The sequence below is a fragment of the Rhinatrema bivittatum genome, chromosome 8, assembly GCF_901001135.1.
Source record: "Rhinatrema bivittatum chromosome 8, aRhiBiv1.1, whole genome shotgun sequence".
Lineage (NCBI taxonomy): Eukaryota > Metazoa > Chordata > Amphibia > Gymnophiona > Rhinatrematidae > Rhinatrema > Rhinatrema bivittatum.
In genome coordinates, this window is record NC_042622.1 from 222,580,138 (window position 1) to 222,593,997 (window position 13,860).

Consider the following 13,860-nt stretch of genomic DNA (forward strand, 5'->3'; position numbering starts at 1 on the left):
CAGTGCACAACAAGCTGTCAGTGGACCGTCTGAGGAAGTTTTACCACTGTAAGATGTATGTTATGCTAACAGCGGTCCCTCCTCTTCTTAGGACCCCGCATCCCCTCGCAGCGTACATTCTTACTCCTCACGAGAAAATGGCTTGGAGAAAGCACAACTGCAACGCAAGGAGCCGCCAGCTGCCAGCCCTACCTCCATGGCCTCCTCCAGTAGCATCTCTCCGGCCAGGAACAAGGACCTAACCCCGGTACACGCTGTAAAGGTCTTGAGCCCTGCAAAGCCCACTGCTTGCTTTTACAGGCTGTGAGGTTTTCTGCTATGTTCCCCCGCTCCTAGCACAGGGAGCCACATGTTTCAGACAGTGTTAGCACCCCTTCCTCCAGGACACAGTAACTCTTACATCTGAGAATGTTTTGCATGGATTCATGAAGTGCCTGACCCTGGACCCTGGAGGGAAGGGGAAGGACAGTGGACCCTTTAGTGGCTGTATATCTCCTTCGTGGAGGAATGGAGGGGACATGGGCACCCTCCCGGTTAGTACTTAAGAGGCAAATAGCACTTTCAGGTTGGTATAGTCCAGAGCTCTGTGCCATGCACAAACTCGCACAGCGCTGAGTTTGAAGAGCTTCTGCTTTCAGGAGCAGGGACGAAAAGAGAGTAGCCCTCTTTAATTTTATATAAAAGCATGTGAGAATTTTTAACGCCAGGCAGTCTGGCCTCCCTCCCTCTGCCTTCCCATATTACTCATTGATCTTTCATTGCTGACAGGTGGAGAAGTCAGGGACCCCTGGTTTAAAGTCAAGCACTCCAACTTCACAGGGCGATAGGAATACCCCAGGTCCTAGCAGCAGCCAGCCGTATCGATCTGGGCCAGGGAAGGCAGGAGTGGATCCTTTGGGTAAGAACAGAACTAATGTGTAGTCTGAGAGCTGGAGCAGCTGTCTTGAGCACTGTTTTGGGTCATGGGGGAGAGGACAGGGCAGCTGCCATGTCATGGGGAGGGTGTGTGTGTGTGTGTGTGTGTGTGTGTGTGTGTGTGTGTCTTACAGTGACGGTGGCATTGCACAGCCGTGTGGCGGGATAGTGCAATTGTAACTTGGGGCTTGTAGAGTGGCTGTGATGTCCTATTCCTGCTCATGGTTATGCCATATCTCCCTCTCGCCCCTGGACAGCATTGGGATTCAGGAATCCTCTGGCGGTGCACAGCTCCTATGCTGCTGCCTTCACTATGACACATCCCTCTGTGAATGGGGAGCTGGCAGGTTCAGCTGCCTACCCAGGACTGCATCTGGTGCCTCAGCCGATGAACGGGGCAACGATAGCAGTGACTGCAGGCACCTATGGGCGCTCTGGTCTGGTAAGTTATTGGGAGGGCTTATTTGGGCAGGGGTCCGGCCCGGCAGCAGGAGTGATAGACTCCCTTCTCTGCTTCAGGTGGGCTATGATCCGCACTCTAACATGCGCGTCCCAGGCTTGGGGGCTGGTATGGCGGCAGCAGCATCCGGAAAACCGTAAGTGTTGATATGTTTACACTGGGGGAGTCGGGGAGGGGGCATTCCTGGCAGAAAGAAGTATTTTTTTTCCATTAGTCCATGTCTTTTGCTTTTGTAGGCTTTGAGCTCAGAGATATTTGTGTGTAATGAGATTTGACAGATTGGTATAAATGCCCCCTCCTGCGTCCTCAACTTGTGTATCCCTATCCCTACCCGCCCCCCACCACACACGTCACCTCTGGTTTGTACTGTGTATTCTTCTCACCCTCCTGTTTTCTCTCCACCCAGGGCCTACTCCTTCCATGTCAGTGCCGACGGGCAGATGCAGCCAGTCCCCTTCCCGCCCGATGCCCTCATTGGCTCTGGAATCCCACGCCATGCCCGCCAGCTGCACACGCTCAGTCACGGAGAGGTGGTGTGTGCCGTCACCATCAGCAACTCCACACGGCACGTGTACACGGGTGGGAAAGGCTGCGTGAAGGTGTGGGATGTGACACAGCCAGGCACCAAGACTCCTGTGGCACAGCTGGACTGCCTGGTAAGGGAGTGGTCAGGAAGCAGCTGGAGAGACTTTCTTTCTCCCCATGACACCGCAGTGTGTCTGCTCTTGGAGAATGGGTGAAATCAGACCAGATACACTGTATCTTCCCTTCCTCTCTGAGTGAATGGCAGGAATTTTTCTTTTGGGCTTAGGTACCCAAAAGACACCACCTTTTCCAGAATGCCCTTCCGGATGAGGTGGTGAAGACAAAACAGTAAAAATTCAAAACACTGGATCCTTAAAGGCTAGAGGTGGAAATGAAGAAAGTACATTTGGGGGGGGTAACCAACAGGGCATGGCAGCTGCTACCTCTAACAGAAGGCATGGGGATTACCACCTTTTAACCAATTAGCTTACATGAATTTGATACAACTGCAACATCGCACTCCGCTTTGGTGGGGATGGGGAATCAGGGCTCTGGCTTTTACAGCCCAGAGCAGTGGTCCCTAACCCTGTCCTGGGGGCCCACCAGCCAGTCGGGTTTTCAGGATATCCACAATGAATATGCATGAGAGAAAATTTGCATGCACTGCCTCCATAACATGCTAATTTTCTCTCATGCATATTCATTGTGGATATCCTGAAAACCCGACTGGCTAGTGGGCCCCCAGGACAGGGTTGGGGACCATTGGTCCAGAGTACTGATACACAGACATTAAGGAAAAAGTGCAGGACTGCTTCTATGGCCAAGTCCAAAAGCAAAGCATGATCAGACAGCATTGTTTGAATTACAGGAAGGCTACTCACCCCATAAAGATGTTGCTAGCAGTAATTTTGTTGTGGGTTTGACAGTACTTGGTTTTGATTAATATTATGACTCTTAACATAATGCTTGGGGATAACCTGCATGGAGCAGCAGTTACTTCCATAAGAAACTATCAATGGTAGCATGGAATGGACTTAGTTTTTGGGTACTTGCCAAGTTCTTATGGCCTGGATTGGCCACTGTTGGAAACAGGATGCTGGGCTTGATGGACCCTTGGTCTGACCCAGTATGGCATGTTCTTATGTAAACTTGCTGGGCAGACTGGATGGACCATTTGGTCTTTTTTTGCCATCAGTTCTATAATACTATGTACTGCAGAGCTCTCCTGGCATAGGAAACCCAAGTTCCCTGTACGTACCCAGATCAATCCAGACTGCTGGGTTTTGCCTCTCTTCCAGCAGATGGAGACAGAGAAAAACTTTGAGCGCCCTCTCTTAACTTGGTGTGCCACCTGCTGCTCCTCAGTATTTCTCTGTCTCCAGCAGATGGAGGTGGTGCAAAACCTGTGGTTCCCTGTATGTACCCGGATCAGTCCAGACACCTGGGTTTTTTCCTCCCTTCCAGCAGATGGAGACAGAAGTTTTCTCAAACAACCCTGCCACATATACCAAGGTGCCACCCACAGTCCCTCAGTCTTACTCTCTCCAGCAGATGGTGGAGGTGCAAAACCCCCAGTCTCTTCTGATCCCTGATTGAAACTTTTGGTAGTGTAGGATTTAGTCAGGGTCTTGATTGTAGTTTGGTGAGCTATCTCTTTAAGTTAAAAATAAATAAATAAATAAATAAACAGAGCACAAGTCCCTCGTCAGCGGTTCTGAGCCTCCCAGGGGGGTGTAAGGTCCTGAGGGGATCATCCCCCCCCTCCCCGGTCGAGGCCGCTGTTAAGGGTTGAGGACCCTGCACTTACTGGTCAGCAGCGCTGGAGGTGATACTGGGGAACCCGGCTCACTCATCCCCCCCCACCCCCCTTCCCCGGAGCAGGAGTTTCCAGAACCAGGGACAGCGAACAGCAAGGTTTGTTTTTTTTGTTGTTTTTTTTTTACAGAAAATAAAGTTTGTCGTGTGGTGCGCGCCGGCTCTCCACTATTTTTGTCTAGCGTCTTTATTTGTTGATTTTTAATTTCCCATCGTCATTTGTTCAATTTTTGAGGGCAGCCGATGCCTCGGGGTTCTTCATGCTGCACGTGCGGGCCTTTCGCGAGAAGGCCTCTGCTCCAGCTGTTTCACCAGAGGTTCCTCAGGTTCTGCTTTCTGAGAAGTCATTACCAGTTCCGGGCTCTGCCTTTCGGCCTAGCCACTGCTCCCCGCACGTTCACCAAGGTGATGGTGGTGGTCGCTGCACAACTCCGGAGAGAGGGCTTTCTGGTGCATCCCTACTTGGACGATTGGCTGATTCGGGCGAAGTCGGAGCTTCTGTGTCAGACAGCGGTCAGCCGGGTTCTCCAGCTCTTGCGATCGCTCGGTTGGGTGATCAACCTTGCCAAGAGTCGTTTGACACCCACACAGTCTCTGGAGATCCTGGGAGCTCTGTTCGACACGAGGCAGGGCAGAGTATTCCTCACCACAGAACGTGTTGTCAAGCTTCAGAGTCAGGTGAGGCACTTGTTGTCCCTACAGATACCGCAGGTGAGAGATTACCTGAAGGTTTTGGGATCCATGGCGTCCACACTGGCATTGGTTCCCTGGGCCTTCGCTCATCTGCATCCCTTAAATCCGCATTGCTGTCCCGCTGGAGTCCTGTGTCAGAACAGTTCCACCTTCTGCTTACGGACTCTATGAGAGCCAGTCTCGACTGGTGGCTTGTCTTGGATCATCTGACGTGTGGAGTACCCCTGGTAATGCCCGACTGGACAGTTGTCACCACGGATGCCAGTCTCTCAGGTTGGAGAGCGGTTTGTCTGGGAAAGTCTGTGCAGGGGCAGTGGCCAAGAGAACAATCTCAGTGGTCTATCAACCGCCTGGAGACCAAGCCGTGGCTCTGGCCTTGCAAGCGTTCCTCCCGCTCCTTCGGGGGAAGTCATTTAGAGTCTTGTCAGACAATGCAACCACAGAGGTCTACATCAATCGCCAAGGCAGAACCAAGAGTCGCCCGGTAGCGACGGAGGCGCAACAGTTGATCTGGGCGGAACAGAATCTCAGCAGCATTGCAGCATCTCACATTGCCATGGTAGACAACATACAGGCAGACTTCCTCAATCGTCACCATCTCGATCCCGGAGAGTGGGAACTAGCCGATGAGGCGTTTCAGCTCATCTGCGAGCGGTGGGGCACGCCACAATTGGATCTGGCCACATTCCAGAATGCCAAGGCACCACGGTTCTACAGTCAGCGCAGCGAGAGAGGGGCCGAGGGGGTCGATACCCTGGTCCTTCCCTGGCCAACGAACATTTTACTGTACGTGTTTCCTCCATGGCCTCTGATAGGCAAGGTGATCCAGCGAATAGAGCTTCATCCGGAGGTGATTTTGGTAGCTCTGGAGAGGCCGCGGCATCCTTGGTTTGCGGACCTATTCAACCTGTCCGAGACACCTCTACGTTTTCGGGAGTCCGCGGCTCTTCTTCATCAAGGCCCCGTCCGATGGAAGAGGCGGGTCCTTCTGTCTCGCGGCATGGCTTTTGAAAGGCAGTGGCTGAAGAATAAAGGTTATTCCGACGCGGTGATGGCCACATTATTGAGGTCACGGGAACAGTCTACTTCTTTAGCTTATGTTCGGGTCTGGAAAGTTTTTGAAGCCTGGTGTGCGGATCGCGCAGTGGATCCTACGCAGGCTTCGGTTTCAGACATTCTAGGTTTTCTTCAAGCCAGTCTTTCTAAAGGTCTCTCTTGTAGTTCCCTCCGAGTTCAGGTGGCGGTGCTTGGTTGTCTCAGAGGTAAGGTTCATGGGGTATCGTTGGCATTACATCCAGATGTGGCACGTTTTCTTCGGGGGGCAAATCATTTACGTCCTCTGCTTCGCTATCCATGTCCTTCCTGGAACCTCAACTTGGTACTTTCGGCCTTGTGTTCGCCGCCTTTTGAGCCTATAAAGAGGACGACGCTGAAGGATCTTACGCTGAAAGTGGTATTTTTTATTGCGATTTCTTTGGCTTGGCGGGTGTCTGAATTGTGCAAGCATTGTCGTGTAGGGAGCTGTTCTTGCGGATCTCGGATTCAGGGGTGTCCTTCAGGACAGTTCCCTCCTTTCTACCAAAGGTGGTGTTTTCCTTTCACTTGAATCAATCAATTGAGCTTCCCTCCTTCTCCGAGGTGGAGCGGTCAGGTCCTATGGCACGGGATTTATGGAAAATAGATGTTCGCAGGGCTTTACTGCGATATCTAGAGGTTATGAATCCTTTCCGTGTGTCCGACAACCTCTTTGTGTTGTGGAGTGGTCCGAAGAGAGGTGGAAGAGAGCCTCAAAGACTACGATAGCTCGCTGGCTGAAGGAAATTATCGGTTCAGCATATTTACTGCGTGGGAAACCAGTTCCGGTGGGTCTTCGAGCCCATTCTACATGGTCACACGCTGCTTCTTGGGCGGAATGTCACCAAGTGTCGCCTCAGGAAATTTGCAGGGCGGCTACTTGGAAATCGTTGTACACTTTTTTACAAGGCATTACCGACTGGATGTTCAAGCTTCGAATTCCGGGGGATTTGGTGAAGGGGTGCTCCGAGCGGGCCTCTCTGGATCCCACCCTCGGTAAGTTGGCTCTGGTACATCCCAGGTGTCTGGACTGATCCGGGTACTTACAGGGAAAGGAAAATTAGTTTCTTACCTGATAATTTTCGTTCCTGTAGTACCATGGAGCAGTCCAGGGCCCCGCCCCTGGCGTGTACTCTAAAGTAACAGAGTCCGCTCGTATGTTATCTTTTTCTGGATCATTATTCTACCTTATCATTTGTTCCTTTGGTTCTGCGAGTTCTGTTTCCCGTGGGGGGGGGTTTGAATATGCCTTTTTATAGGCGGAGCATAGTTAGTTGTGTAGTTTGGTTGTTTGTTCCATTCTGCTTTGACATTACGTAAGACTGAGGGACTGTGGGTGGCACCTTGGTATATGTGGCAGGGTTGTTTGAGAAAACTTCTCTGTCTCCATCTGCTGGAGGGGAGGCAAAACCCAGGTGTCTGGACTGATCCGTGGTACTACAGGAACGAAAATTATCAGGTAAGAAACTAATTTTCCTTTCCCTGTTCATACCCAGATCAGTCCAGACAGTGGGTTGAGCCTCCTGTCCAGCAGATGGAGACAGAGAAAAACTGAAAGGGTATCCTATATCAGGTCAGTGCTCACCCTGCGTCCCTTCGGTATTTCTCTGTCTCCAGCAGATGCAGATAGCAGAACCTGCGGTTCCCCTCTAGACAGCTATATTGTTTGGGAAAGTCTATTTTATCCCTCTTTTTGTCTTATTTCGGATCAAGCAAGTACTTATTGTTTTTAATTTCTTACTTAAATAACTGATCCAAGCTTTTTTTAAAAAAAAAAAAAAAAAAGAAGAGGAGGAACTGAAGTTCAAAGGACGCAGCAGCCTCCCGGGGAGTAGTTAGGTCCTGGTGGGACCATCCTCCCTGGTCGCAGGCAGGGACGAGCAGGGGTTGGGAACCCCCTTTTTTGCTCCTTGGGGTGCAGGGGGTGATAGCTGGTTTTAGCCTCTACTTCAGGGAAAAAAAAAGAGCTTTGTCTTTAATTGGACTACCTGCCTAAAGTTTGTGTAAAAAAAAAAAAAAAAAAAAACTTTTTTTTTTTTTTTTTTTCAGACACAGAGCGAAGGCAGTCAGAGTGGGTGGCAGCTCTTGCTAGCAATTGGAAGGCTACTTTGGAGGCCCGGCACGATTGCCCGATAGGCAGTGAGTCTTGCTGGGCACCTTTACAGTCTGCTCTTCTTGGGCCGGTCAGCGTTTGGTCAAGCGGCCCGCATGCAGCATCATGCCCTGCTCAAGCCGTTGCTCGCTCTGCGAGGAGCATTTTTTGGGCCGAGATTCGGCCTCCGCTGGGTGCAGCAGTTGCTCAGTGCCAAGGATTTGGAGCCCCAAGAGGTGAAGCATGCGGAACGTCTGGAAGCTGCTGTCGCTTATGGCACAGATGCTTTGTATGACCTCCTCCGCACCTCGTCGAGGATGATGGTGTCGGCAGTCTCTACTAGGAGGCTCTTGTGGCTCCGTAACTTGGCTGCGGGCGTATCCTCAAAGGCCCAGCTTGGTGCCCTTCCTTTTAAAGGCAAGCTGCTACTTGGAGAGGACTTAGAGCAGCTAATTAAGCAGCTGGGGTATAATAAGGTGCATAAGCTCCTGGAAGATAGGCTGAAGGGACAGAAGGCTCCCCCCCTGCTCACTCTAATTTTCGGGGCCAAAAGCGTTTTTAATCAGAGCAGAGCTCAGGGCGCAGGCCACAGACAAGCTTTGGGGAGGTTCCAGTCTTGGTTGCAGGCCTACTGTGGGCATCGATCAGCCTGAGATGGTTCCGGGCAGGGGCCCAGCAGGGCCAAAGCTGCCCAATGAGTCCTGGCCTGCCCACTCCTCTGATCCGGTTATAGGGGGTTGGCCGACTCTTACGAGGAGTGGATCAAGATCACGTCAGACCGGTGGGTTCTCAGCATAATAGAATATGGCTATGCATTAGAATTTGCTTGCACGCTACACAACCTGTTTTTGGTGTCCCCTTGTGGGTCTCCAGAAAAAGTTTGTCATTCGCCAGACCCTGGAGCGCCTCCAAAGTCTGGGGGCCATTGTTCCAGTTTCCCATTAGAATGCGGAGTGGGAAATTACTCCGTAGTCCCGAAGAAGGAGGAGACCTTTCGGCCCATCCTAGTCTTAAAGAAGATGAACGTTGCTCTCAAGGTACCGCATTTCTGGATGGAGATGGTCCGCTCTGTTATTGCAGCTGTACGAAAGGGTGAATTTCTGACATCACTAGATCTGACGGAAGCCTATCTCCACATCGGGATTCACAGGGACCACCAAAGATTCTTCAGATTTATGGTTCTCTGACAAGATTTTCAATCTTGCATGCTACCGTTTGGCCTGGCCACAGCCCACGGACCTTCACCAAAATTATGGTGGTGGTGGGGGCGTCCCTATGGACGCCCCCACCCTATGGACATCCCTATGGCTATTAATCAATTTTACTTAGGGAACAGCCACTGCTATTAATTGCATCAGTAGCATGGGATCTTCTTAGTGTTTGGGTAATTGCCAGGTTCTTGTGGCCTGGTTTTGGCCTCTGTTGGAAACAGGATGCTGGGCTTGATGGACCCTTGGTCTGACCCAGCAAGGCAATTTCTTATGTTCTTATGTTCTTAAGGGGTTCTGATGCATCCCTATCTGAATGATTGGCTCATCAGAGTGAATTCAGTAGACCAATGCTCAAAGGCAGTAGATGTGGTTCTACTCTGCTTGAGGTCCTTGGGCTGGGTGGTCATTCTCGTCAAGAGCCATCTATCCCTATCCCAGATCCTGGATTTTTTTGGGAGCGTGTTTCGATACCCAAATGGGCAAGGTCTTCCTCTCAGAGGACAGAATTCTCAAATTGCGTGGGGGGCGGTGACATCGCAGAACGGGATGGCAGCCTAACCAGGGAGCTCCCGAGCACCACGAGTGCTTAATACTGAAAATTGCCATCCATCCATCTCCCCATTGATGCGAATTGAAGCTTAACAACTCCTCGTAGCAATTCTCAGTGTCCAATAAAAGAAAAGGGACTGATTTCAGCAAATACTCCTATTTAAAAAGCAGAGAAGTTTTGGAAGGCCTGAGCACGGGTGCCGAGTCAGAGATGGCGGACCAACAAGAAGAGGAAACCAAATACCAAATCGAAGAAGGAGCACAGGTTTCAGAGATACCCACTGCAGCGAATTGGACAAATGTCAAAGACCGCAGGGAAAAAATGTAAATATTATGAACTGTGAAGTTGTGAACTGTTATTAGGCGCAGTCGCCCAGTATATATGGTATAAAATAAATAAGCTGTTACGCTTTCTACTTGCAATACCTTAGTAACCTCTTTAGTTAAGTATATAAACATGTTAACATTTCACTTGGTCTTCACTTCTTTTTTAACTCCAATAGGCTGAGTTGTAAGTTTGGACCGCCCCAAACAGTCCAGTTCATTTTTTCCATTGCGAGCTCGCTTCAGGGGACAGTGCAGGTACACCAAGCTGCGGGAAGTCTTTCAGCGAAACACCTCCACTAGGGCTCAAGCATGGCCCCAGTCTTTTCGAGGCTGGCGGCCCTTCTGTGACAGTACCCACCAAGGTTCTGCCGCCAAACCCTCACAATGAGATGCGGCCAGCCCATTCCTCCGCTCCATTCCTCCGCTCCAGAATTAGGTGGTCGTCTGTCTCTATTTCTTGAGGAATGGGTCAAGATTACTTAAGATCAGTGGGTCCTCGAGGTGATCGAAAGAGGTTACGCTTTAGAGTTTACTCGAGATCTTCCGGACTTCTACTTAATCTCTCCCTGCGGAACGCGGAAGCGGCTGGCAGTGTGCCAGACGCTTGACAGGCTTCTAGCACTCTGAGCCATAATCCCTGTTCCCCCACAGGAACAGGGATCCGGCCAATATTCCATCTACTTCGTCGTCCCCAAAAAGGATGGATCCTTCCGGCCAATCCTGGATCTCAAGATTCAACAGAGCCCTCAAGTTCCCCCACTTTCGCATAGAGACTCTAAGGGCGGTCATAGCGGCAGTTTGCACGGGCGAATACCTCGCTTCTCTAGATCTAACGGAGGCCTACCTTCACATCCTGATCCAGCAAGAACACCAAAGGTTCCTTTGCTTCAACATTCTGGACAGACACTATCAGTTTCAGGCGCTTCCGTGTTTGGTCTAGCCACCACGCCCCGCACGTTTACCAAGGTTATGGTTGTAGTGGCGGCCTTCCTCTGGCAGAAGGGAGTCCTAGTCCACCCATACCTGGACGACTGGCTCATTCAGGCGAAGTCAGAGGACCTGTGCGTGACAGCGGTCAATCGAGTATTGTCTGTTCTCTCCTCCCTCAGGTGGATAGTCAACTTCTCCAAGAGCTGCCTCAGGCCCTCCCAGGTACTCGAATTCCTGGGAGCCAGTTTCAACACCCGCGGGTGCAAAGTGTTGTTACCCAAGGCTCGGGCAATCAAGCTGATGGATTATGTGCAACATCTGATCTCTCTCTCCCCGTTCCCATGGCCTGGGATTATCTCCAGGTGCTGGGCTCCATGGCTCAACTATAGATTTGGTTCCTTGGGCTTTTGTGCATATGCGTCCGTTACAGAAAGCCTTGCTGTTCCGCTGGAAGCTGGTCTCTGAGGAGTTTCGAATGCCCCTGCCGCTCTCCGATGCTACCATAGCAGACATGCAGTGGTGGCTTTCTCTCGCCCACCTATTGAAGGGGATGCCCCTGGAAACTCCTCGGTGGATCATTGTGATGACGGACGCCAGCCTCTCCGGCTGGGGAGCAGTGTATCAGGCTCAATCTACGCAGGGATACTGGTCCCCAGTTCTATCCTGCTGGCACATCAATCTTCTGGAGGCCTGGGCGGTTCGTCTCGCACTCGAGGTCTTTCTGCCTCTGATCCATCGCAAGGCAGTGCGAGTCCTATCAGACAACGCCACCACAGTAGCCTATATCAATCGGCATGGGGGCACCAGGAGTCATCCGGTGGCCCTGGAAGCCAGCAAGCTGCTTGCCTGGGCGGAACATCACCTGGATCGGCTGGCAGCCTCCCACATAGCGGGGAAGGGAAATGTTCAAGCCGACTTCCTCAGCCAGCAGCGTTAGACCCCGGAGAGTGGGAGTTGTTTGGGGCAATGGATCTGATTGTGCGCAGGTGGGGGGGTCCCTCACCTAGACCTGATGGCCACTCTGACCAATGCGAAGGCTTCCAGATTCTTCAGCCGCAGACGGGAGCACTGCTCCGAAGGAGTGGATGCCCTGGTTCTTTCTTGGCCCCATGACATTCTCCTCTACGTGTTCCCATTTTGGCCTCTGGTGGGAAAGGTCCTCTTGTGGCACCGGAATGGCCTCTGCGGCCATGGTTCGCGGTTCTGGTGACCCTTGCGACGGACGGTCCCCTTCATCTCTGGCACCTCCCAAATCTGTTCCGTCAGGGTCCAGTATTTTTCGATCAGGCGGATCACTTTTGTCTAGCAGCCTGGCTTTTGAGGAGGAAGGACTATAAGGAAGAAGTTATATCTACTTTGTTGTGAGTCCGTAAGCCTTCTACTTCCCTTGCTTACATCCGGGTCTGGAAAGTGTTTGAGACTGTGTGCCGAGTCTGGGGTGCTGGTGCGCAAGGCCACCAGTATCCCAGGTCCTCTCTTTTCTCCAGAATGGCCTTTCCAAAGGTTTGTCTTTAAATTCTTTGAGAGTACAGGTTTTGGCCCTCGGGTCTCTTAGGTAGTATCAATGGTTATGCGGTGGCGGCCCATCCGGATGTCGTTCAGTTTCTCAAAGGGGTCAAGCATTTGAATCCACCTGTCCGGGTCACTTGTCCTTCGTGGCGTCTTAACTTGGTGCTTCGAGTCCTTTGTGAGGCGCCCTTCGAACCCCTCCGGCATGCTACACTTAAGGATCTAACTCTTAAGACAGTGTTTCTCGTTTCTATTTGTTCCGCCAGGAGGGTGTCTGTGCTCCAGGCAGTTGCCACTGCAATATTTAGAAAACAATGTTATTTCATTGACAAACTGCTAGCTTCAATAAGGCTATAACACATGCCGACGTGAAAGGAACACTTAGCTGTGTAAGCTGAACAGGAGCGCTGGAATCCTACGTGGCCAAGTTTTGAAAATGAATTCTTCAGGGGTCACCGCTCACCAACGGATCATCTTAGCTCTTGTATCTCCTTGTAACCTTTCTCAAAAGTGCTTGTCCATATGTTGTTCTAAATCTTGAACCGGCTCACTCGCAAAGTGCTGCCTTAATTTACTTCCAAAATGGCTAAGGAAAAGACAGGGGGCGGGGATCTGCCGCCCGACCTGTCTCCGGCTGACTTGAGCCCTGAGGAGCTGTCTTATGATGACCCTGATCTCCTGGAGGGGGATTTGAGGGTCCCGACCGGTTTCACAGCTGACTTTGTGCTTTTAATGCACAAAGCTTATTTGGCCAGCCAATCCCTATCTGAGTAGCAATTCCAGACATAGAACAGTCAAAGGACTGCCCAAGAAGTTCCCCAAACAGCCGGAGCCACAGCGGACAGTCAGGATCCGGAAGGTCAGGGGTTCCTCAATTCGGGGCAACATCAGGGGGATTTAGGCTTTGCAGGTCGATTAGGTCACGACTCATCCTCACTCCCCCCCCCCCCCCCCCCCCTCTTAGGACAAGGAGCTGGAAAAGGCTTCATCATTGGACCCAGATAATCCCAAGGTCGTGCGCTTGTTTCAGAGGGAGGAACTAGATCTTCTGATCCTGCATGTCATAATGGAGCAGGGCATAGCGGTCTCCTAGGATGATCTGGGCCAGGACACAGTGGACCATGTCATGGTAGGCTTGCGAGGTCCAGCCAAGACTTTCCTTTTTTCACTGAATGGGTTCAACAGCTAATGGTTCAGGAATGAGATACTCTGGAGACGGGCCTGAGTGGGCCGGGCTATGGACAAGCTCTACCCCTTGCTGGAGTAGACACTGGAGCTTTTGAAGGTATCTAAGGTGGACGCTTCGATGTCAGCTGTCACGAAGAGAACCACCATCCCGGTCGCAGGGGTGGCAGCCCTCAAAGACCTACAGGATAGAAAGCTCGAGGTACATCTCGAGGATTTTTGAAGTTTCGGTTCTCTGCATTCAGGTTGCAGTCTAGCAGCTTCGTGCGAGCCTCTGAGTACAGTAGTTGCTGAGCGCCAAAGATCTCCCACCTCAGGAGTCGGCGCAGGCAGAGCACTTGGCCTATGGAGCGGAAGCCTATATGATCTACTTCGTGCCTCCTCCAGAACTATGGTATCAGCTGTCTCGGCGAGGCAGCTTCTCTGGTTACACAATTGGTCGGTGGATGTTTCCTCTAAAGCTCAGCTTAGTATGCTTCCTTTTAAAGGCACGTTTCTCTTTGGGGAAGACTTGGAGCAGCTGATCAAGTTTTTGGGTGACAATAAGGTGCACAAGCTGCTGGAAGATAAACCTA

The 13,860-nt window shown here is 51.3% G+C and overlaps 1 protein-coding gene across 2 annotated transcripts in view; it reads left to right on the forward strand.

Annotated features, from left to right (window-relative positions):
• LOC115097685 (transducin-like enhancer protein 1) overlaps window positions 1-13,860 on the forward strand; it is an 82,758-nt gene that overhangs the window by 42,898 nt on the left and 26,000 nt on the right. For both annotated transcript variants that reach the window (XM_029613632.1, XM_029613633.1), the window contains 5 exons: window positions 92-247; window positions 769-898; window positions 1,173-1,357; window positions 1,435-1,511; window positions 1,782-2,031. In XM_029613632.1, the coding sequence (XP_029469492.1) occupies window positions 92-247; window positions 769-898; window positions 1,173-1,357; window positions 1,435-1,511; window positions 1,782-2,031 (798 nt within the window). The remainder of the gene's footprint in view (window positions 1-91; window positions 248-768; window positions 899-1,172; window positions 1,358-1,434; window positions 1,512-1,781; window positions 2,032-13,860) is intronic.